The 20,972-nt window shown below is 47.7% G+C and overlaps 7 protein-coding genes across 7 annotated transcripts; 3 read left to right on the top strand and 4 right to left on the bottom strand.

Annotated features, from left to right (window-relative positions):
- Positions 1–495: 495 nt before the first annotated feature.
- GGI43DRAFT_396931 (uncharacterized protein) lies at positions 496–3,198 on the bottom strand. Its single transcript, XM_083205037.1, has one exon. The coding sequence runs from the start codon at positions 3,072–3,074 to the stop codon at positions 699–701; it is 2,376 nt and encodes a 791-aa protein (XP_083064398.1). The 5' UTR covers positions 3,075–3,198; the 3' UTR covers positions 496–698.
- Positions 3,199–3,729: 531 nt separating this feature from the next.
- On the top strand, positions 3,730–4,640 carry GGI43DRAFT_256489 (peroxiredoxin-like family protein). Its single transcript, XM_083200904.1, has one exon. It carries the CDS (start codon positions 3,849–3,851, stop codon positions 4,497–4,499), a length of 651 nt encoding a protein of 216 aa, XP_083064397.1. The 5' UTR covers positions 3,730–3,848; the 3' UTR covers positions 4,500–4,640.
- A 703-nt stretch (positions 4,641–5,343) lies between these two features.
- On the top strand, positions 5,344–6,771 carry GGI43DRAFT_256491 (glycoside hydrolase family protein). Its single transcript, XM_083200905.1, has 2 exons — positions 5,344–6,243; positions 6,319–6,771. Exons 1-2 carry the CDS (start codon positions 5,624–5,626, stop codon positions 6,662–6,664), a joined length of 966 nt encoding a protein of 321 aa, XP_083064396.1. The 5' UTR covers positions 5,344–5,623; the 3' UTR covers positions 6,665–6,771.
- A 1,424-nt stretch (positions 6,772–8,195) lies between these two features.
- On the top strand, positions 8,196–12,067 carry GGI43DRAFT_256349 (uncharacterized protein). The gene is made up of 4 exons (XM_083200902.1): positions 8,196–8,576; positions 8,644–8,843; positions 8,905–9,513; positions 9,573–12,067. The coding sequence occupies exons 1-4, from the start codon at positions 8,376–8,378 to the stop codon at positions 11,923–11,925; spliced, it is 3,363 nt and encodes a 1,120-aa protein (XP_083064395.1). The 5' UTR covers positions 8,196–8,375; the 3' UTR covers positions 11,926–12,067.
- A 532-nt stretch (positions 12,068–12,599) lies between these two features.
- On the bottom strand, positions 12,600–14,078 carry GGI43DRAFT_256341 (carbonate dehydratase NCE103). The gene has a single exon (XM_083200901.1). The coding sequence runs from the start codon at positions 13,603–13,605 to the stop codon at positions 12,733–12,735; it is 873 nt and encodes a 290-aa protein (XP_083064394.1). The 5' UTR covers positions 13,606–14,078; the 3' UTR covers positions 12,600–12,732.
- Positions 14,025–16,243, bottom strand: GGI43DRAFT_256356 (beta-lactamase/transpeptidase-like protein). Its single transcript, XM_083200903.1, has 3 exons — positions 15,791–16,243; positions 14,396–15,732; positions 14,025–14,295 (listed from the first exon to the last, which is right to left on the bottom strand). The coding sequence occupies exons 1-2, from the start codon at positions 16,150–16,152 to the stop codon at positions 14,544–14,546; spliced, it is 1,551 nt and encodes a 516-aa protein (XP_083064393.1). The 5' UTR covers positions 16,153–16,243; the 3' UTR covers positions 14,025–14,295; positions 14,396–14,543.
- A 1,177-nt stretch (positions 16,244–17,420) lies between these two features.
- On the bottom strand, positions 17,421–18,076 carry GGI43DRAFT_396924 (uncharacterized protein). The gene has a single exon (XM_083205036.1). The coding sequence runs from the start codon at positions 17,992–17,994 to the stop codon at positions 17,755–17,757; it is 240 nt and encodes a 79-aa protein (XP_083064392.1). The 5' UTR covers positions 17,995–18,076; the 3' UTR covers positions 17,421–17,754.
- Between the last annotated feature and the right edge of the window lie 2,896 nt (positions 18,077–20,972).

Here is a 20,972-nt window from a genome sequence, read left to right as displayed (position 1 = left end):
ACGCCATCCTGACGTCTTGGGCGTCAGTGGTAAGCAGCTAACCCGGTGATAAGACGGATTGTGGTGTCCAAACAAAAGAAAGTAAAGAGTAGCGTAAAAGAAAATGAAGGCTTATACTACCATGAAGCACGAGTCCGAACCATTCCTCCGTGAAAAATGTATCAGGCGAGTATCGCATTATGGAAAGAGTTGCAGTTACGAACAAATGGAAAGCCGAGAACTCCGTACGTATTACCAGGCGACTCTATCATAAGTTCGAACAGGCTTTGTATGCAAAGCAGGCAGACTCTATTACCTAATTTCGCTTCAACGATTACCTGTCCTTTAAAGATTGCCAAGCGTTCTACGAATTGTAGTGACGTTGCTTCGAATGCCACCCAGTGCCTCGAAACTGATGCCGCGAATTTAAGTATTGGAGAGGCATGACTATTAGACCAAGTCTGTAGATTTATATCCATGACAGTTGACGAATATGCGCTGCTGTTGCGATTGCAATGAGGTAAATGATGACTTAGTTAACTTTTATTATGTTTCGTAGCTAGAATTTGAAGCGATTAAATTAAATTACGTATACACTACTGCAGTCTCAGCAGAAACAAATAAATACGCAAAAACATCAATGAAACTCCCAAACTCCATTATACATCATAGCCCTTGTCAAATACATCGTGTTCGCATAATGTTGAGTAAGCCTCCGCCTACCGGAGTTCCATGTTGTTTGTACCGTTGAATAGCTGATTCCAGTCATATTGCACGTTCGTGTCTACAATCGTACACCAGTCCTGGCTGAGATCCATCTGGAAGTCAAAGTCACTGAAAGTCGTATTCAGAAACTCGTTGGAACTGAACTCGATAGTGTTTGCGGGCTGGGGCAAGTAGAACGGCTCTCCCGGATTCTGTTTCGGTGGTAGCGAAGACAATTCCACTGTCGATGCAATACTTGGGCTTGCGAGAGTGGAATTATTATGGCTAGTGACGCTGCTGGCAATGGTAGCAGCATTGCCATTGGTAACTGGTCTTGTTCCTTGGCTGATGCGCAATCTTCCAAAGTACGGCACCACAAGAGTCAAGTCGTTTTGCACATTATATGTACCGTAGCTGGCGGCTACAAGTGTCTCTAGCACTTCTGCGCTCTGCCGTGCCACCGTACACTCCAGCAAATTGTCTGTTTTTCTCAGCTCCCCGATGAGTGTTTCTATGAGCCGGTATTCTTCCGCGTAGTAAGAAACTGCTCCCATCGATCCTTCTGTGTTGTTCGACCCAGATAATATTCCCAGAATGAGTGTGATGGCAGAGCTGAACATGGTGAAGTCCATGAGCTCGCACTGGACGGATTCTGATTTGGGCGAACCCCTGAGGCGAAGATAGACCTTTATTAGCTCTCGACAAGCCTCCATGGTGGACAATCGGCTGTGCTCATAGCGCCGATCGGTTTTGGCTTTGAGCATAAAAGGTAGATGGATATGCTTGAGAGTCGAGTAGTAGAATACTTGAGCTGCCTCTTGGAAATAAATCGTGGGCATCGAAAGGCTAGGGTCGTATTCCGCAGCCCATTCCGAAGGGAATTCCCTCTTCAGCTCCTCCATATCTTGATCCAACTGCACGGTTGTCGCATAGGGACTTGTGTCCGAGTTTTGATTACGATCAATGACGCGTCCCATTATGACGCATACGCGACGGAACACCGAATGGGCAGGTGAGAGCATTGCGGCCATGGAAGGATCATCTTTGGTTCCAAGACCGCTAACAGCAGAAGGGAAGCCGAGCGTCATGCACAGCTGGCGTTCCATTTGCCAGGTTTGAGCCCATAGAGACTTCTTCTGGATACTCGCATTGGCATCAAGTCTATCCAGGCCGATGACGGTGGCAGCGCTGATGCCGTGGCGGATGGCCATCCAAGCTCTCTGCGGCCGGCCCATGTTGATGAGGATTTTGTGGAGGAGCAGGTAGCATTGCACAACTTGTGGGTTCGCTTCTCCCTCTACGGCAAGGAGGACAAGGGCAAAGCGGATGTAAGTGTCGATAATAACCTGCCGGGAGATGTTGGGGGAGATGATGACGCGTTTCCAGTGTCGGGGGAGCTGCTGAATGCAAAGAGTAAGGAAGAGTATTGCATTGCAGAAATCGACGCCATTGCTGTAGTTGAGGATTTGGCTCAGATACGCTTCAGCAACGTCTAGGCTAGTGACGTGCATGACGTTGGAAAAGTCTGGGCCAAAGTAGTAGGTCGGCCAGATCGGCCAGAACGACTTTGAGTCTTCGAGGATGAGACGCAGTGTTTCCGGGTCGGGGATGGGTGGCTTAAACGAACTGATGGATTCCTTCATCAAGTAGTTCATGGATGGATCCTCGGGGTCGTCATAAAGCTCGCCCTCGGTCTCCCGGATGAGCAGGGCATCTCGGAAGAGGTTAATCAGAGGCGCATCGACAGTAGTGATGGCCTTGTCTGCAGAATCTGGTGGACTGCTGGACGACTCGTGGTCGATAGACCCTGGAGAGAGGAGTGAAGAGGGAGGGCCGGAATTAGGAATCACGCCGAGATTAGGAAGAGCAGTATTGGGAATAGGATCAATAGGAGCAGCCCCAAAGTTGTAGTTCAACGCTGCGTCTTTCTGTAGAAGCCCATGGTTCTTGAGGTGTGTTATAACTTGTATCGCCCTCGTATTGATATCTGCAGGGATCGTCGAGGAAGCCAGGGTGGAAGCTGAGGTAGAGGAGGCTGCGCCAGAGGCAGAGGTTGAGGAAGCCTCATCGTTCGGCTCGAGAGCATCGCAGAGGCTGCCGATGAGGTCCTCGAGCTCGGCCACCCGCCGTCGCAGCAACGCGTTGTCGGCAGCCAACTGAGACACCGACTGAGACTGAAGCAGCCCCTGAACTTGCGCATGGCCCGGCCGGACACCGTCTTTCGGACGCGGCTGCTGGGCCCGGCACACCGTTTGATGGAGCGAGCATCCGTGGCAGATGGAGCTGTTTTGCGGGAAGACACACCGGACCTTTCGGCGACGGCATTCGGCGCACGACTTTGTCCCCAGCCGCATGCGCCTTGCGGGTCTTTGGTCCGAGAAGTCGTCCATTGTCTCCTGAGGCGCCGTGCAAGGCTACACGTAATGTTGTGTGTTTCGTCCGGGCCTTTCCCCGAAAGCCTGGGTTATTATTAGTACAAGTATGTTGGGAGGAGAATCCGCCCACCTACTTGGCAGCTGGATGGTGCATCCAAACTATGTCGAGCATGCGTTCATCTTACTAATGCTCTGAATGCATGGAGTGCCCGGATCTAATTGGTTGACTCGCGTGTAAGCATGTTATGGTTTTGGGTTAGTCTCTATTACCAAGGTCTCCGCCGATGGGGCGGACGAATTCGCACGAAGCCACTAAAGAGATGGAGCGTCTAGTAACATTGGAGAAGCAGAGTAGAATGTTCGACGACGAGCCAGAGCATAGTCTGCATTGCATTCGCTCTGATTCGGCTGTCTCTATAAGCATAGGATGCAATCCTGAGCGATCAGTTTCCACAGATGGAAGTTGCTGATGCAATCAATGAGGCAGTTGTTGAGTTGACCTGACTCAGAGCTCTGGGATTGCAACAGGTCATTGGATGGAACAATCGAAGAATCAGTTACATGGGGTAGTTATTCTGGATTTCTAACCAATTCTGTTGAATAATTGATTTCATTAGATTGATAATGCTGCATAATGTGCTCTACAATTCGTTTAAAAGCCAGGTTTCTGGACGAGTTGAATCATCTAACAGAGCAATTCAGTTTACTCTTCGACCTGTGACTTATTTTGAATTGTGTAAATTCGTTTCTCAGTTTTTTAAAATATCAAAAGCATCAATCTAGTCCACAATGGCTACCCCTCTCGTTGCTGGCCTTCAAGCAGCCGCTAGTTCTGCCAAAGCAAACTTACCTGAAACTTCCATGAACATCATCTGGAAAGCCAAGGACAACGTCCAGAAACAATTTGACGTCAAATCTACTATTCAACCTGGCGAAAAACTACCCGAATTTGTCCTCTCTGATGCTCGTGGGGTGCTAGTCAGTAGTGTTGACCTCCTGGCGAAGGGGCCTCTCCTCATTACTTTTTACCGTGGCGGCTGGTGCCCCTTTTGTAACCTTGCTTTGAGGGCCATTCAGCAGCGCCTGGAGGATTTTCAAGCACGCGGCGTTACTCTGGTGGCAATTACTCCAGAGCAGCCTGATGCATCACTTTCCACTACGGAAAAGAACGAACTCAAGTTCCCCGTATTGACTGACGACGGCCTTCAGCTTGCTCGAAAATTGAACATTACCTGGGAGCAGCCAAAGGAGCTAGTGGACCTTGTGAATAGCTCAGGAGCTGATCTGGAGAAACGCCATGGCAATGACTCGGCTGAGATGGTAATTCCGACTACATTATTGGTTGACCAGAAGGGAGTTGTTAGGAATATTTATGCGGAAGCAGATTGGATGAAGAGACTGGAGCCTCAAGAGGCAATGAACTGGGTGGATGCATTGTAGCTGTATGAGCATTGGAGATGGCAAGACGCATGCATTTAGCATCTTTATTGATATTTGGCATCTGATGCTAGATTTATTTAGAGAGCATATCGATACCACTCCATAGAGCGAAATAAACGTTGTTGAGCGATTCTTGATGCCGGCAGATGACTAAGTGAGAATCTGCGTGTAAGTGGACTCAGCTGCTAGTACCACCGTGATGGTCGCAACGTGCGCCGCCATGCTGACAGCTCTATTGGCGGAGACTAACACACCTTATAGAATGTCCCGAGCGTAACGAATTATTGATTGCTCGTGCATCGCTGTGCATAATACGAACCTTGGCGTGGCACTGAGCACAAACACCGAAAGCCCATGCAAGGCACTAACACCCGCAACACCAAATTCTGACAGGCACAAGCGCCAATTCTAACTTTGTAGGATATCAATTCGCCTGTAGCATTTGTTAGTGATATCAGTGGCCTTCTCTGCACGCCAAGCGCCCTTAGATTAGCCACCGTTGTATCATTGGACCAGTGTCTCGTCAGACCCCTGGCTATTTGGAGCGGATTGGTTGGCGCCATGTCATCTTTTTTTAAAATCCTGCTTCCCGTGTCGGCGGATCGAGCGATCCGGCGGCAAGTTGGGTATAGCTCTGAATAGTGTTCAGCTGCGCCCTGAAGCTGAGAGACGTGTGTTTACGTCTTGCAGCTCAAGCCTGTTTTTTGTTTTCTTTTCTTTCTTTCTTCTCCTTTATCTTGTTTCTCTCCATCATTTTTATTCTATCGCTTTCTCTTTCTCTCACATTTTCTGCGTTCATTTCGGTCTTTTTGTTGCATTGAATTCGAGCTCTGTCCGCAGCTTCGTCCTTTGGTCGCGCATTTCCTCCGATTTAGACAGGATAGAAGGCGGCGCAAATAGAATTGCATTGTGCGTGTATCTTACTACGTGAGAGTGACATTGCATTTATCGCGTGCTTCCGACAATCTGCAAAGAAGATAGAGCCCTGTAGAAGATCTGAATCGGAATCAATTCATCGTCGCTTCGTCAATCTCAGATTCCCCGCCCCACGTCAGCACCGATTTTAACAAACCCCTGTTATCTGTCCAGGAAGAAGAGATAGATACAATCTCGTTGTTGAAATCATGGCTAGCTTCACGCTCCTTCAACTCTTCCTGCTTGCGGGTGTTGCGAGCGCCTCGACTTCCGATAAGCGCGGTCTCGTTTTCACGCCCAATCCAGCTTATCCCGCAGACAACGAGGTCTGGGTGCAGTCTGGCAGCGATTTGACCTGGTACTACAATTACCAGTCGGTGCCCTCATCGCCTTATAACACCTCTCTTTCACAGCAGCAGTTCGAGTTTGTGCCCATGATGTGGGGTGTGTCGAGCAATCTCAGTGACACAGCTTTCTTGAACCAAGTGAGGACGCTCATCAGCAAGGGCACCAACATCTCACATGTTCTGGGCTTTAACGAGCCAGATGGCTCAACTAGCACTGGCGGCAGCGGCATTAGCCCCGCGGACGGCGCGAAAGCCTGGGTCGCCAATTTCGAGCCTCTGGGTAAGATGGGTATCAAGCTTGGCCTGCCGGCGACTACAGGTGGACCTGGTGGTTTGCCGTGGCTGAAGCAGTTCCTGGGAAATTGTTCTGCGCTTGTTAGTACGGATAACCAGAAGAAAAACTGCACTTTCGATTTCTTGCCCGTGCATTGGTACGATAACTTTGCGGGGTTGGCATCGCTTATTGGGGAGAGGAGAGCGACGTAAGTTTTATTGAACCCTAATTTTCTTGACTGATGCCCAAATTTACAAGTTGATGCTGACACAATAACTAATAGATGGCCCGATACCGATATCTGGGTGACCGAATATGCATTTGCGAATCAAGACCTGCAAACGACGCAGGAATACTTCAACCAAACGATCGATTACTTTGACAAGTTGGATTACATTGCACGGTATACCTATTTCGGTGCATTTCGCTCCAAAGCCTCCAATGTCGGACCCAACGTACCGTTTCTGAACAATGCGGGAAAGTTGACGGACATTGGAGCCTGGTACCTTGGTTTCAGCGAGACGAATGTTAAACCCACAAGCTCAGCATCCCTATCGACAGGAATAATGTCTAGTTGGATAATTGGAGGAGTAGGTTTAATGACGGCATGCATTGGTGGATTGTTGTGAAAATGACTTGAGCGATTGATAAGTGAGTGTGACGATATATAGACGTAAACGGTACTTTGCGAACATTTATATGGGGCATCTAATTACTTAATGGAATCAGGAAGAAATGACAGTACACATATGTATAGGCAGATAGGTAAAGATAGACTGGTAGTTATTTGTATTTAGAAAAATAGAACATTTGGCTGCTCCAATTTGTCTCCTGTGTACCTCTATGATGGGCTTTGTTCTTGAATTAAGTCCAGCTCTCCACGTCTTTGAGGCTTGGACATCTATCCACATCCGCCTAGAACCGACATGCAGTTTGTGTATGGTGCACGTCATTAGTACATACTACCGAACTAGATGGGCTGCATTGGCATCAATCTCTATCATCCAAACCTTCACGATATCATTCATTTTCAGCGATTCATGCATCTCCGATCAACTCGGCCCCATCTTCTCCCGACTTGAACACTTCCGGGTGGCGCAGCAACAAGACGCCGAGAATCTCCAACCGGTTTTCGCCACTCTTCCGGCCGGGGAGTCGTTAAATTGCCTTAAGAAGATAAACCTCCTAAAGCCACCTGCGCTCCGGTAAACACTCGTCGCCGCCATCCTCTGGTAGCCTCGGCTCTACTAGCTCCATGTAGTTACTTATCCACCAAGCCATAAAGCAACGCCCACTTAATGAACTAGCCCGTGCTATTATTTCATCATCACCTGCATACTTCTTTAGAGCCTTGGCACGCTCATATCTGACTAACTAGAATGCCGCGACAACTCTCGCTTCCATACTCTCTTCCAGAAACAATAAACATATTCGCCACTATGAATCCTATTGCCAAGATTCTGCGAAGTAAATGCGGAATAGCAAGATAGCTTGGCAGCCCTCCCCCACCTCTGGATTGGGCCATCATTGGTCAGTTGGGGAATAAGCTTAGGCGACATAACCTTAATATATCACCTGTACTTGATAACCAGATCTTGGCGGAATGAGGGCCAAGATCAATGGTGAGACTTCCATTACACTGCCCTCTTTTTGTATGTATTGATGCTTGTATATGCCAACCAACTTCTGGGGAACGCGCGTTGCCAAGATAGGAGTGGATATTGGAGCTTCTTGGCTTTTTCTTGGAAGAGGCCTGGAAAGTGCGGTTCATCATCGTGGGAATGAATAGTGAAGACCTCTAGAGCTGACTATGTCTCGATGATCTGAGACACCGCGTGCTACAGTGGTACCAGAACAGACTTCAAAGCTTAATACGGCATGGCAAAGAAGATGAATCACGTTGGCTACAGATGGAGACGATTATAACATGAAAATACTCGTATACTAAGCCACAATCCACCATGATGCCGGCAAAAGCATCTCCGCCCAAGCCTCTCTTCTTCTTGACCAGCGCCAAGGCCACACTAGCTGCCGAAGAGACCCGCCGTCGATAACGGACATCCTATGAAGGCGAAGTATCTCCTCAAGATACCAATACTTCGTTTATATGGTACATCTCCAATCAAGACAAGGTATCTCCTTGACATGATGAGTACTTATATCAGGTAGTTTCCCCCCCTTGCCCCGCAAGTTGGAAAGTCAGTTCAAGTCTTTTGACATTCATTGTTCACATCAAAGTAAAACAGGTGACAGTGTCATTAACGCTCTTTACCTTTTATTTTCATCTATGTTCGACCATATTATTATCTTTCACTCTACATATAGCATCCCAAAGCCCTGATGGCTGAGTTCCCCAAGCACCCTTTCTTGCTCACTGTTAAGGAGACAGAAGAGACTCTCGGAACCAATGTCGATAAGGGGCTCACCTCGGAGCAGGTCCCAGGCCTGCAGTCGAGATATCCCAAAAATGAGCTCGACGTCGGCGAGACTATACCATGGTATAGTATCCTTGCTAAGCAAATTCTCAATGCCATGATCATCGTAAGACACTTCTTCCTTATTCATCCTTCATAATATGTCTTTGCTAATCTGACTAACACTTTACTAGGTTCTCGTTTTTGCTATGGCTCTTAGTTTTGGCATCCAAGATTACATTGAAGGAGGCGTTCTTGCCTGCGTCATCTTTCTCAATGTCACAATAGGCTTTTGGCAAGAGTACCGCGCTGAGAAGCGCATGGACGCTCTTCGCGCCCTATCCTCTCCCAGTGCCATGGTTCTCCGCGATGGCCATACTCAAGTTATTCCTAAGTAAGTGTCCCCGAAACAGAATATTCACTATATACACTCAAGTATTAACATAGACCAACAGCTCTGAAGTCGTGCCTGGAGATATCATTCTGCTCAAGATGGGTGACACCGTCCCAGCAGACCTCCGTCTCTTCGAAGCCATGAATCTGGCCTGTGAAGAAGGTCAACTCACTGGTGAATCCATCCCCGTCGAGAAGACCACCGAGAACAACATCTCTGCCCACGAATCCAATGTTGTGGCCACATCCGAAGTCGAAGTTGGCATCGGCGACCGGACCAACATGGCCTACGCTACAACTGTCGTCCAAAAGGGCCGCGGCCGTGGAATCGTCGTCGCCACGGGCATGTCGACCGAAGTGGGTAAAATTGCCGCTTCTACAGCGAAGAAGAGCCGCAAGGCTGGCCGCTCGATGAACTGGCGCAAGTACGGCAAGAAACAGCCCGTTGTCGGCCTCTCGAAGCGCATCTACGACTTTGTAGGAAAATTTCTCGGTCTGACGGTAGGCACACCTTTGCAGCGGAAGTTGTCAGCTCTGGCATATGTGCTTTTTGGCTGCGCTGTAGTTCTCGCCATTATCGTTTTTGGAGTGAACGGCTTCAATATGCGGCATGAGGTTATCATCTATGCAACCTCACTGGGAATTGCCATCATTCCTGAGTCTCTTGTTGCGTATGTTCTATACTCCTCATTTTCCCAATTTTCTTCTTCAAGGCTAACTCTTCTCGTAGTGTCTTGACAATAACCATGGTCGTTTCTGTAAGCGTCATGAGCAAATTCAATGTTCTTGTTAGAGATCTCTCCGCTCTCGAGGCTCTCGGCGGCGTCACGAATATTTGCTCCGATAAAACAGGAACTTTAACCGAAGGCGCCATGATTGTCCGCCAGGCGTGGATCCCATCATCGCACGTCTACACCGTCCACGACTCACAGAATCCAAATGATCCTACAAAGGGACGCGTGGTCTACTCTCAAGGCAAAGGCGAGACTCAGCCGCTGGAGCCTATCAATGAGAAGGCGCGCGACTATGATAAAGAGCGAAGTGCCGCTGTGCTCAAATTTGACGTCCCTGACGAGAAGCTGAATCCCTCGTCGGCGGCAAAGCAACCACAAGTCCCTGAGCCAGAAGCAAAGATGACGGATCAACTCCGCACGTTTCTGATTTCCTCTGCGCTCTGCAACCTTGCCACTGTTAGATATGACAAGGACGAAGAAAAGTGGCAGACTACTGGAGAGCCAACTGAGATTGCACTGCAAGTCTTTGCACATCGCTTCAACCAAGGCAAGAAGAATCTTGAAGGCCAAGGTTGGAAGCAAGTCGCCGAATTTCCGTTTGACAGCTCTATTAAGCGCATGTCTGTCATTTATAATGCTCCTGAGGAAGAGGAAAGCTCGATCATCAACTCTCAAAACAGCTTCGTCTTTACCAAGGGCGCGGTGGAGCGTGTCCTTGATCTATGTGCCTTTGTCGGCGTTGGCAAAGGTCAACAGCCCATCAACGAGGAGCTAAAGGAGTCTGTTCTACTGGAAATGAGCGCTCTCGCCTCACAAGGCCAGAGAGTTCTAGCCGTCGCATATCGTTCATGGGAAGGCAGATTTACATCCAAGCAATCAAGCTCAAGCTCTGCCGAGGAAGACGAAAAGCTGCGTTCAACAGTTGAACAGAACCTCGTCCTTGTTGGACTCGCCGGAATCTACGATCCTCCCCGTCGGGAGACTAAAGCTTCTATTGCAGAGTGCTCTAATGCCGGCATCAAAGTGCACATGCTCACTGGCGACCATCCCGAGACCGCTAGGTCTATTGCTAGAGAGACGGGAATCATTCCTAGAAATCTTGGTATTTTGCCTGAGAGTGTCGCGCAATCCATCGTGGTCAAAGCCACAGATTTCGATAAGATGACCGATGCAGAGATTGATGCGCTGGAAGAACTTCCACTTGTTATTGCTCGTTGCGCTCCAGATACCAAGACACGCATGATCGAGGCACTGCGCCGTCGAGGTGCCTTTATGGCCATGACCGGTGATGGCGTCAACGATGCGCCGTCCTTGTCCCGCGCTGATGTTGGTATTGCCATGGGCTCTGGTTCTGATGTTGCCAAGTCGGCAGCCAAGATCGTATTAACAGACGACAAGTTCAACTCCATAGTGGCAGCCATCCGTGAGGGACGCCGTATGTTTGACAACATCCAGAAGTTCGTCTTGCACCTCCTCGTATCCAACGTCGGCGAAGTCCTCCTCCTCGTCGCGGGACTCGGCTTCGTCGACGACATGGGTTTCTCCGTCTTTCCCATTTCCCCTTTACAGATCATCTGGATCAACATGGTCACTTCGTCATTTCCGGCATTCGGCCTTGGTCGGGAAGCTGCTGCTCAGGAGGTTATGCGCAAGCCGCCCCAGGACAAACGCCGAGGCGTCTTTACGAACCAAATCATTGTCGACATGATTGTGTACGGCTTTCTCATGGGTGCGTGCACACTCTGCACATTCTGTATCATAATATACGGTGCAAACGACGGAAATCTCGGCATGGACTGCAATACCACATTCTCTGATGCCTGCATTCCGGTGTTCCGAGCTCGAGCTGCGACATTTGCGGAGCTGACCTGGTTAATCCTTATCGCTGCATGGGAGTTCAAGAGCCTGCGCCGATCCATGTTTCGTCTAAACCCCAGTGACGACAGCTTCTTTCCATTCTTCAAGGACGTTTATAGCAATAGGTTCCTCTTCTGGTCCGTCATCATCGGTGGCCTGTCTGTATTCCCCGTTGTATACATACCATTCTTGAACACCAGGTTCTTTAAGCATACCGGCATCTCCTGGGAGTGGGCGCTCTCCGTGGGATTCACCTTGATCTTCATCACGGGTGTCGAGTCATGGAAGCTGGCCAAGCGGAGGTTCCGGCTTCTGGAAGATCGAGCCGTGCAGAGGGGCCACTGGGGGCAAGGGGGTCCGGAAGATGGCGAGCCGAGATTCAAGAGGACATTTTCCCTCTCAAGTTTCAAGACATGGGTGTCGTTCTCGAAGAGAGAAACAGGGGAAAGTAATATGCGGACGAATACACAAAGTCGCTCAGCAGATGTATAAGGAGGTTGTGGTCCGATTTTTCCATCAATATTCCCATATAGTATCATAAAATCGAGTCATTTAGGGGGGAAATTGTCAGAGCATGAGATATTTTAAAAAATACGCTGGGATGCCAGAGAGGGATTTATTTTGCATTAGTGACCAGTATTAGGAGCTGGGCTGTGCCTGAGAACAGACGAAATTTGATAGCGAACATTCCATATCTACGTCTTATAGCATGATGACAGCATCGGGTCAGCACCCAACTTATTAATATCCCACCTCATAGTCGAGTAATCAAGCAAATGATACCACACCCGTACACTGGTGCATCACTTACATATTTCTGGAAGGGGCGCAGAAGGTCACAAAACCAATCACCCCTGTTACCAGTTAACATGAGCAACAAGACACGTGTGGTGGTCGTCCAGATCCGGCAACCATGGAAGCAGCAAAAAGGCGGTAATATATTTCGAGTGGGACGATACCCTGGTCGACGTGGGAAGCGAGCGCGGGGCAGTCCAGGCGAACCGAGCACTCACAGTGCGGGCATTAGTTATTAGCTAGAACAGGAACGTAGAACTTGACTAGAGGTGTGTGCAGGTGAACAGGGCATATGACTCTATATTCAAGACATCACTGCCCCTGACACTACTGCAGCGTCATTATCGTTCACGAGTACTGGTGCAATGAGCTAGAACAGTAATTGATATCATTCCATCTAGGCATCCATAGGGATGCCCAAGCCATGCAGAGTTATTATACAAGAACACAAAACACATAGAGAGACGGATAGAAACAGAGGTAACAATATAGGTTGAAATTATATTAATCGGTCAAGTTGTAAATCTTCTGGATGCCACCCAGCATCTGCTTCATGTCGACCTTCAAATCCTTAATTGAGCCGTCTTCAAAGTTGAAGACCCAGCCGTGAATGATGGGGTATCGGTTTGTTTCAAATGAGTGCTGTACATCAGCAGTCTTGAGGATGTTACGGCACTGCTCGATGACGTTGAGCTCTACCAGTCGGTTGTATCGCTGGTGCTCGTCGGCGATGGCATCCAGCTCCTTCTCGTAGATTCGGTAGACATCGCGAATGTTTCGCAGCCAGGGGTTGAGCAGGCCCATGTCCTTGGGTGTCATAGCAGCCTTGACACCACCACAGCCGTAGTGGCCGCAGACAACGATATGCTTGACCTTGAGGTGGTTCACAGCATAGTTTATGACGCTCATGACGTTGAGGTCGGTGCTGATAACCATGTTGGCGATGTTTCGGTGGACAAAGGCCTCGCCAGCCTCCAGACCAGTGATTTGTTCAGCTGGGATACGAGAATCACTGCATCCTACCCAGAGATACTCGGGGGACTGGCCAGCAGCCAGGCGAGTAAAGAACTCTGGGTCTTGCTGCAGCCGGTCAGCAGCCCATTTCTTGTTGTTCTCAAAGAGGCGCTGGTGGTTTTCGCGCAGGTATTTCTCGACATCGTGGTCGTCTTCAGACATGCCGGGCAAACGAGGAGGAGGAATCTTGACTTTTGCTGTTCCAGAAGGATTGGCAGATGAAGAAGAGGAAGAAACTGAGCGGCTTCCTCCAGTATTTGGGCGATGAGCCGGAGAGAAGGTCAGGGACGACGGCCTGTGACCAACCCTGGGTCGAGACGCGGCCATGCGCAGGGGCTGGCCTCCAATTCGACTCGGAAGCATCGTGTCTGCTGGAAAGGTGGCGAGACGAGAGACGAGAGAGGGCCAGGGGGTCGGATGATTATCCCGCGGGCGAGTGAATGCCCTGTTCGCGTGAGTCCAGATGCGGAAGAGCAAGCTACTGCTGCTATGCGAGCTACTCGTAACACTGCTAGCCCTGGCGGTGAGGTGTTTTCCTGCTGCGTCCGCGGAAATTGAGATTGAGGCCAAAATTTGAGGGCGCAGAACGGGACCAGGCCAGGCAATTCTGTCAGAAATGACGAAGCTATATCTGAAGATGGGAAATGTTGGAGGAGAGGGGCTTTGAGGCCAGGAATGCCCGCGGTGCTTTATCTGTTAGCCGATCCACCGCGCCAATTCCTAGAGAATGGGGGCCGCAGCGCTCCCGGCGCCCTGGAAGGCAGAGCCAGGTAAGCTTTCTGCCATCCCCACTGCAATCGGCTATCTGGCTGTGTATCTGCTTGCAATCTCTGTGGTGCAGATTCGGGTTAGCACAGATCCGCGAATAAGCGGCGACATCCACAGATCTCTCTCAGTTGTCATTTAGGCTGATTATGCAGCGAGATGCGAATGAAGAAGAAGAGAAAGAGATAGCAGTTGGAATTCAAGTGCCGAATTGCCAAACGTACTCCAATTGTGTCTGCCGAAATGCCCAGAGCTGACTGCTTTGGACGAAGGATTCGACTCAAAGCCCTTCTATGAATTAGCCGATGTCATTCACATTACGTAGGTACAGCACAGCACGCTAAGAACGGCTCAATTGGAGACGTTTTCACTGGCCGGAATAGCCCACCTTATCTCTCAACCACTTTACTCCGTAACGCTTTCATAGCTGCAAACCGTAATACTATTGCCTCGGCTATCGCTCAACAATTGTCTTTTGTTTTGGACTATTTGACAACTCTTCGTACAAAAAGGCTTTAGGTGCAGGGGCTAGCCTCTCAATTCAAATGTACCCGATCAAACCAGATGTAATCGTCCAGCTTATCCTCAAAATATACCCCCAATCTGACCGCAGTACCGTTGTCAAATCGAAATTCAGCTCTCAGCACCGTAGCAGGGCCCCCCACCACCTCTTTCTGTATGGCAATGTATTTTGTTTGCTCGCAAACGTGGCGCAGCTGCAGGGTAAACACGTAGGACCGATCCGAACAATCAATGAATAGTTGCCCATCTTTGATCTCTACTACCAGGCCGCGCCAGCCCGGGTTCCAGTATTCGCCCGTGTAAGCGCTCAGAGGCATCTTCTGGGGCTCTGGCTCCTTGATCCCGGGACAGAGCTTTTGTCGCTCCTCTTCCGCTTCCTTTTCTTCATCCTCATCGTCTTCATTATCGTTCTTGCCGTATTCTTCGTATACTTTATCCGTATCCTTTTCGTACAAGACCTTGTCCCAGTTGAGCCTTTGGTCTTGAGGCAAGCCAATCAACTCATCCAGAAACTCCTGCAGCAAGACTTCTCCGAGATAGCCCGCATCGTCGGAATTGCCAAAGATGGCGCCTCCAAACTTGAAATCAGGTATGAAGAAATGAATACTAGACGAGCCGGCTATACATCCATCGTGAGCAACAACTAGGTGTCCGCGGTAATGATGTGTCTCCCATCCAACCGCATACAGCAACGGCGATGTGAAGGGGCTAAGCTTTTCGTCGTCCAATTCTACGATTTTTCGAGGCTTTATGAGTCCCTTGTAAATGTCCTCCGTAAACGGCTCCTCCTGGTTCATTAGAGCCCTGACGTACTTGACATAGTCGTTGACGCTTGTAATAACTGAGCCAGCGCCTTGGCCTTCGGGAGCGTCCGGAATGATAAACTCAGAGTACTTCTTGGCCTTTCTATCCCACCAGTGTCCGGGACTGATGCGATCTCCGAGGCCCTTGGCCCGCGATCGCTCGGGTTGGAGGTTGGTCGAGGTCATATCCAGCGGCTTGAAGAAACGATCCTCGAGGAAGTCGGCGAAACTAACTTCAGCTTTCTTCTCCACTAGATAGGATGCGGCAGAGTACATCATATTGCAGTACATAAACTTGGACCGGATCGGAGCGGCAGTCGATAGATTCCGCAGGTTTCGTGTGATGGATTGCGCATCATCGGTGTGCTTAGCCCGCGGCCCCAGATATGAATTATCGTTACTGCAGTTGATTATATGAACATTAGACTACACAAGTCAAAGACTGAACTCCTACTGACGGCGCCATTCCACTTCTGTGACTGAGGATGTCTTCGACAGTTACGCCCTCATAGCCCTGGCCCGGCATGACAAACTCATCGGGCAACAGTTTGGCCATCTCGGCCTCATAGCTGATCTCGGGGTATTTATCATCGGCGACTAATAGGGCAACGGAAGCCGCAGTGAGAGACTTGGAAGCGGAAGCAATGTCGAAAAGGGTGTCTGTAGTCATTGGCTTTGGCGGATCGATCGACGCCACGCCAAAAGCCTTGGAAGCAGTGACATCTTTGTGGACGACAGCTATAGCGAGACCAGGGACATGGTACTTTTTGATGAGCTCCTCTACATGAGACGAAAACGCGGGGGAATTGAAAAGATCCATGACAGTTGAGATTGACTTGTCGGCTTCACTTGGATAGTATAATGTACTGAAGCAACATTAAATTGAAAATTTAAAGTACTTATAGTTGAGGAAAGTGAGCGGTCCTGTGCATACATGAAGTCTCAGGCTAGGTGCCACTTCAAGCTAGTGGTGATGCTCTTGCATGGTCACAACCCGCCAATTTGCTTAGCATCGCCCCATCCTTACGCAGCGAAAAGTCGGGGGTTGACTCTGAGGAACGATAAGGTTACATGATGATTCGCTCCGTCCGCTGCGGGCAAATCCTAAAAATGGGTCCAACACAAGTAGATTGACTCATTTTGCACTGCCATCACCAATGTGACACAACTGCGACAAAAAACAGTAGGATGATTTGTTAGCAATCCACTCGAATTTACTCCGTATGTGTCACAGCAATAAACATACCAATTCCTCCACTTTTTAGCCCTCTAAGCCACGGGCGTAGCAATTAAGCTTGTGTCCTCGTCTCTATGTGCCTATACACAAGTTCCCACAATTGATCCCATAGTATTACGCGGCCAGCGGATATGCGCACTACAATAAACAAGGGCCAAGCAATCTAAGCTCCTTCTCATCCATATGAAGATAGATTACTGAAATAGATGGTGCGGTAGCCAACTGCCGATCTGCCACTTTAAACTTGAATAGATCTAGCTTTAACCTCAATTAGTAACCGACGCGCAAATTAGTCAGGGGAATTAATGGCAGTGGAGATGCCATTCGTACATAGATATTATATGAAAGAATTTCAATGGTGGACTAAGCGATTACTCCTAAACAGGGACGATCGCCATACATGATAGGTGCCTCGTGTGGCCAGCCATATAGGAAGCCATGAACATGCGTCACGTAAATGCATTATCCATGTCTCTGACAGGAACTCCAGACATATCGCTTGGCAGCATCACTCCTCGATCCTTTGACGGCACAGCAGCAAAGGGGAGGATCTGTCGCGGTATACAGTAATGTCGCCGAGTCTGGCGGCGGAGACCGAAATTCAATTTGTCACTTTCTCCATGACTTGGTAAAATGTTACACCCAGTCCAGTTTCACCGTCCACTATGCCAATATACTGTAGGGCCTAGAAGAACAGTACGCTGTTTTCATGTGAAAGTCATTTCTCCAATACCTTGTGCTTGTCCGGGTCCTAAGGTCACTTCATTAGGGTGGAAAGTGTAATCTTACAGCAGATTGCCTGTACTACTGGTACAATAGTGATCACAAGTGTGCGTGGTGCGAAATGGATATGGCAATAAATACCATTTATTCAAGAAGCTAAATATTTCAACATTTTTCCACAGTGGCCAGAATGATATTAGTATCTCTCGGGGAACTCCATACAATGACCAAAGGGGCCAATCATCCATAAAAGCCTCCTAAATCCATCCATACAAATAGATACTGGAAATTGTGCAACCTCTAAGCTGCTCTGCTTCTTATTAAGGAGCTAAGAAGTAGTTGACTGGATAATCTCAAGTATAATAGCTCTATTTCATGAGCAATAAATGAGATTAGTATAAGCCGATATTGAGCAATACTGAGAAGAATTGACCTGGATGTATGACTAAATATCTTCAATATTTAATCAGACACACCGCTGCAGCCCCAGTCATTTTGGCAGCAAGTTCGGAACTCCTCCCAAAGCTCGCCTTCAACCCAGCAGCCACGGTCATGGTTGTGTACTCCAATCTTGTCACAGCACTTCGAGGTCGCTTGGCCCTTGTACGATTCTTTTGGGCAAGTATTAGCGTTTGAAAAGCACCAGGTCGCAGTTGAAGGCGCAACAAGGGAGATGAAGCAAATGACAGGTAGGAACTTCATGGTGGCTTAAGAGCAAGAATGACTTTTCTTAAATAAAGTGGTGATTTGTAGTAGTAGATGAGAAGATGATGAGCTATTCTGCTAAATACTGGGGGATTTATCTCTCTTTATATATCTTTAACTTCCTTCTTGTCTTCGTCCCCAAAATACTATTATCAGGATTACCCAATTATCGAATATTTTGTTATGTCATATAATGACATCAGTTATAATCCTATAAATGTCTTCTGAAGATGTATACCCAATGGTCTTTAAAAAAAAACGTTACATTCATCCCATGGAAAAAGTAAATTCATGGTGGCATAGTAGCACCATTAAGACAAGTGAGGAAAAGATCTGCTTTTCTCATTGAAATTGTCTTGGATGTCAGCAATCCTGCTGCACAGTGACAGAATGTTGTTCCAGTCCAAAGCTATGCTAATTTCATGTGCACTCTTTTAGCTTCTACTATTTCATTGCCTTGTATCTTACATCAAAAAAATTTCTCTAGAACTGTAGGTATAAACGGCCTTAGATTTAGCATCTTAAAAAGCCATGTTGATTTCCTATCAACGTGCTTCATTGAGACTGGTCATCTCGATAAACATAGCCTATACCACTGGCCGAAGGAACGGCTGAAGGAACAGCTGACTGTTTCACAATTTTAACACCTCTCCTCTCATCGAAGGGAATGCAGAAGGAAGAACCGACCGCTCTTCATTTTTATAATTATAATGACAAAAAACAGTTCTCAACAAATAATTCGCTGAGCCAGAATATAATAGCTGATTGCTGGTTTTACCACTTTGTCCACCGTAATCTCTACGACATTTCAAGCCAATCATCCAATCACAAAAGGCATATCCATCCTACGTTCGAAAAGAAATTGAAAACATATACGTAATATATATGTATCACGAAAGAAAAATTTTGTGTCACTAGGCAGAGAAGCACCAATTGTGAGGAATGGAAAGTAAACAGTGACATGAACATTACGTCGGTGTTTCAAACTCTTAACATTTACATATATTATTCTGAAAAAAGCTCACCATATCACTGCTCAATTCGACTTACAAATGGTAGAGTGATAACAATACTGGACGAGTAGTCAAATTCTTAGCGTCAATAATTGGCGCCTCCTGCATCGGTGCAATGGTGACCCTTGAAGAATTAAGAAGAAGACCCTACATCACTGGCTTCAAGATCCTGTTATGCCCCTTTGCTTGCTCTGCAAATCAAGTCACCTGAATTTCTGCCCTGGTTAACAGTAGTGGCTGACCGTGGATTTCCTTAATCGGGCTTGAGGTTGCTATCAACTGAAAGAATATCGATGCCAGATGTGGATATTTCTGGGCTAATGTTTGCATGAAATACATGACAAGACTAAATAAAAGACTAAGAATGTAAATTCTACTGTTATATCGCCTATGGAGATTCTCGCTCTGCCTAAGGTACATATAAATAACATCTTAAGCGGCTAAATTAATATCGTGTGACATACTTCTATTTCCGATGGATACTATTGGGTAGTAATATAACATATCTAACATTATACCCTATTTTGCGAAGTATGATCCGAAGTAAAAGATGGCTCTTTTTTTAATGCACTAGGATACTCTTGCAGCCTTCAGAAATACAAACGTATAGTCCAATATTCCTATAATAAAACCAAGAGAATACTCTTTCTTGAGCATTTCAAGGTGCGTTCAAATGAATTGCTGACAATCGATTCATGTATTCTGCCGGCACGATCTTCACAGTCTAGAAAGTTCTTCGTATACGGGGAGAAAATGCACGAAGCTATTCAAACTGTGTTATTGTGCTAAGTTTATCAGATATGCGTTACTAAGCCATTCCGGCTGCAATTATTGGACCATCTTCAAAAAATCAGTGTTGGTCTAAAATAATCTCACTATTCTCATACTCATTACACGGGAGCAAAGTGCTGACATTTTATTGTTCTCAGCGTTTTGTTACGTACATATAATAGCATTCAAACCGTCGTCTCCACTCACGAATTTACCTATTATGCATGACAAGCTCTGCGCGCCACAGTAGAGGTAAAACACGCGAGTACGGTATTTGTAAACAGATGGAATTTGAGACTTGAGGTTCCTATATCTTGGCGCTGAAAAGCTACTGGCATCTTCAAGTGGTGGGGTTTGCATCCTTTGGCTGCGAGCCCTTCTGAGTGGCAGAGAGAATAGCCCCTCGTCCCAACCAGGATCATAGTTTACCTGCGCTTACCTGACGTGGCTGGCCGAGAATCTCCCCATTGGGTCGAGATTTCTCTTTTTGGTCCAGATGCATCCGCTTGTTGGAAGTCACAAGTGCAGCGGCGAATGTGAGCCCTATACGAAGCAACGTGTTGCGTAATAATTGGCTGGTTTCCTCGTCCAGATCTAAGCTTCAGATGGAGATCCGACCTGGGGTCTGAACGATGTGGTCCCATGGTGAAAGATTGCAACCTTGGCATAGATGGTTTAGGAGTTATTTTGACAGATATTGGTTAAATTGGTTAGCCATTGGGAGGTAGTACGATTCAACTAAACGGCGGGAGTTGTCGCTCCATGACGTGTTGTCAAGTTGAAGAGAGATATAAGTCTGTAGGATGACAGCATTATATACAATTTTTCCCTTCTCATGTCCCACATGATACAATCGCACAACAGTACAATACTTATTGGCAGGTACATCTTAATTCATTAGCACTCTCAGTAGTTCTTTGCACATTATGGATGTACCGTGGATCATATCAGGATCGAAAGATCACACGATCAAAATCTGGGAACGAGAGACGCCTAAGTGTATCTCGACACTCGAGGGCCACAGCGATGCCGTCAACTCCGTCGCGTGGTCGCCCATTAACTTATCTCTTGCATCAGCGTCAGACGATACCACAATCAAGATCTGGAATCTGGCCACAGGCGAGTGCATATTAACACTCGAGGGACACACCGCGGGGGTCACTGAAGTCGCTTGGTCTCCTGACGGCACCC

Source organism: Trichoderma evansii (assembly GCF_050947405.1).
Source record: "Trichoderma evansii strain SZMC 28006 chromosome Unknown GGI43scaffold_3, whole genome shotgun sequence".
NCBI lineage: Eukaryota > Fungi > Ascomycota > Sordariomycetes > Hypocreales > Hypocreaceae > Trichoderma > Trichoderma evansii.
This window is presented reverse-complemented; position numbering and strand designations above follow the sequence as displayed.

What these genes read in the sequence shown, in the direction of transcription:
- GGI43DRAFT_256489 (XM_083200904.1), top strand. Translation starts at nt 3,849, where the DNA reads ATGGCTACCCCTCTCGTTGCTGGCCTTCAAGCAGCCGCTAGTTCTGCC.
- GGI43DRAFT_396924 (XM_083205036.1), bottom strand. Translation starts at nt 17,994, where the DNA reads ATGAAGTTCCTACCTGTCATTTGCTTCATCTCCCTTGTTGCGCCTTCA.
- GGI43DRAFT_256356 (XM_083200903.1), bottom strand. Translation starts at nt 16,152, where the DNA reads ATGGATCTTTTCAATTCCCCCGCGTTTTCGTCTCATGTAGAGGAGCTC. An exon ending in CACAGAAGTGGAATGGCGCC is followed by an intron (nt 15,733 to 15,790) that starts GTCAGTAGGAGT and finishes AATCAACTGCAG; the next exon opens with TAACGATAATTCATATCTGG.
- GGI43DRAFT_256341 (XM_083200901.1), bottom strand. Translation starts at nt 13,605, where the DNA reads ATGCTTCCGAGTCGAATTGGAGGCCAGCCCCTGCGCATGGCCGCGTCT.
- GGI43DRAFT_396931 (XM_083205037.1), bottom strand. Translation starts at nt 3,074, where the DNA reads ATGGACGACTTCTCGGACCAAAGACCCGCAAGGCGCATGCGGCTGGGG.
- GGI43DRAFT_256349 (XM_083200902.1), top strand. Translation starts at nt 8,376, where the DNA reads ATGGCTGAGTTCCCCAAGCACCCTTTCTTGCTCACTGTTAAGGAGACA. An exon ending in CATACTCAAGTTATTCCTAA is followed by an intron (nt 8,844 to 8,904) that starts GTAAGTGTCCCC and finishes ATAGACCAACAG; the next exon opens with CTCTGAAGTCGTGCCTGGAG. An exon ending in ATTCCTGAGTCTCTTGTTGC is followed by an intron (nt 9,514 to 9,572) that starts GTATGTTCTATA and finishes CTCTTCTCGTAG; the next exon opens with TGTCTTGACAATAACCATGG.
- GGI43DRAFT_256491 (XM_083200905.1), top strand. Translation starts at nt 5,624, where the DNA reads ATGGCTAGCTTCACGCTCCTTCAACTCTTCCTGCTTGCGGGTGTTGCG. An exon ending in ATTGGGGAGAGGAGAGCGAC is followed by an intron (nt 6,244 to 6,318) that starts GTAAGTTTTATT and finishes AATAACTAATAG; the next exon opens with ATGGCCCGATACCGATATCT.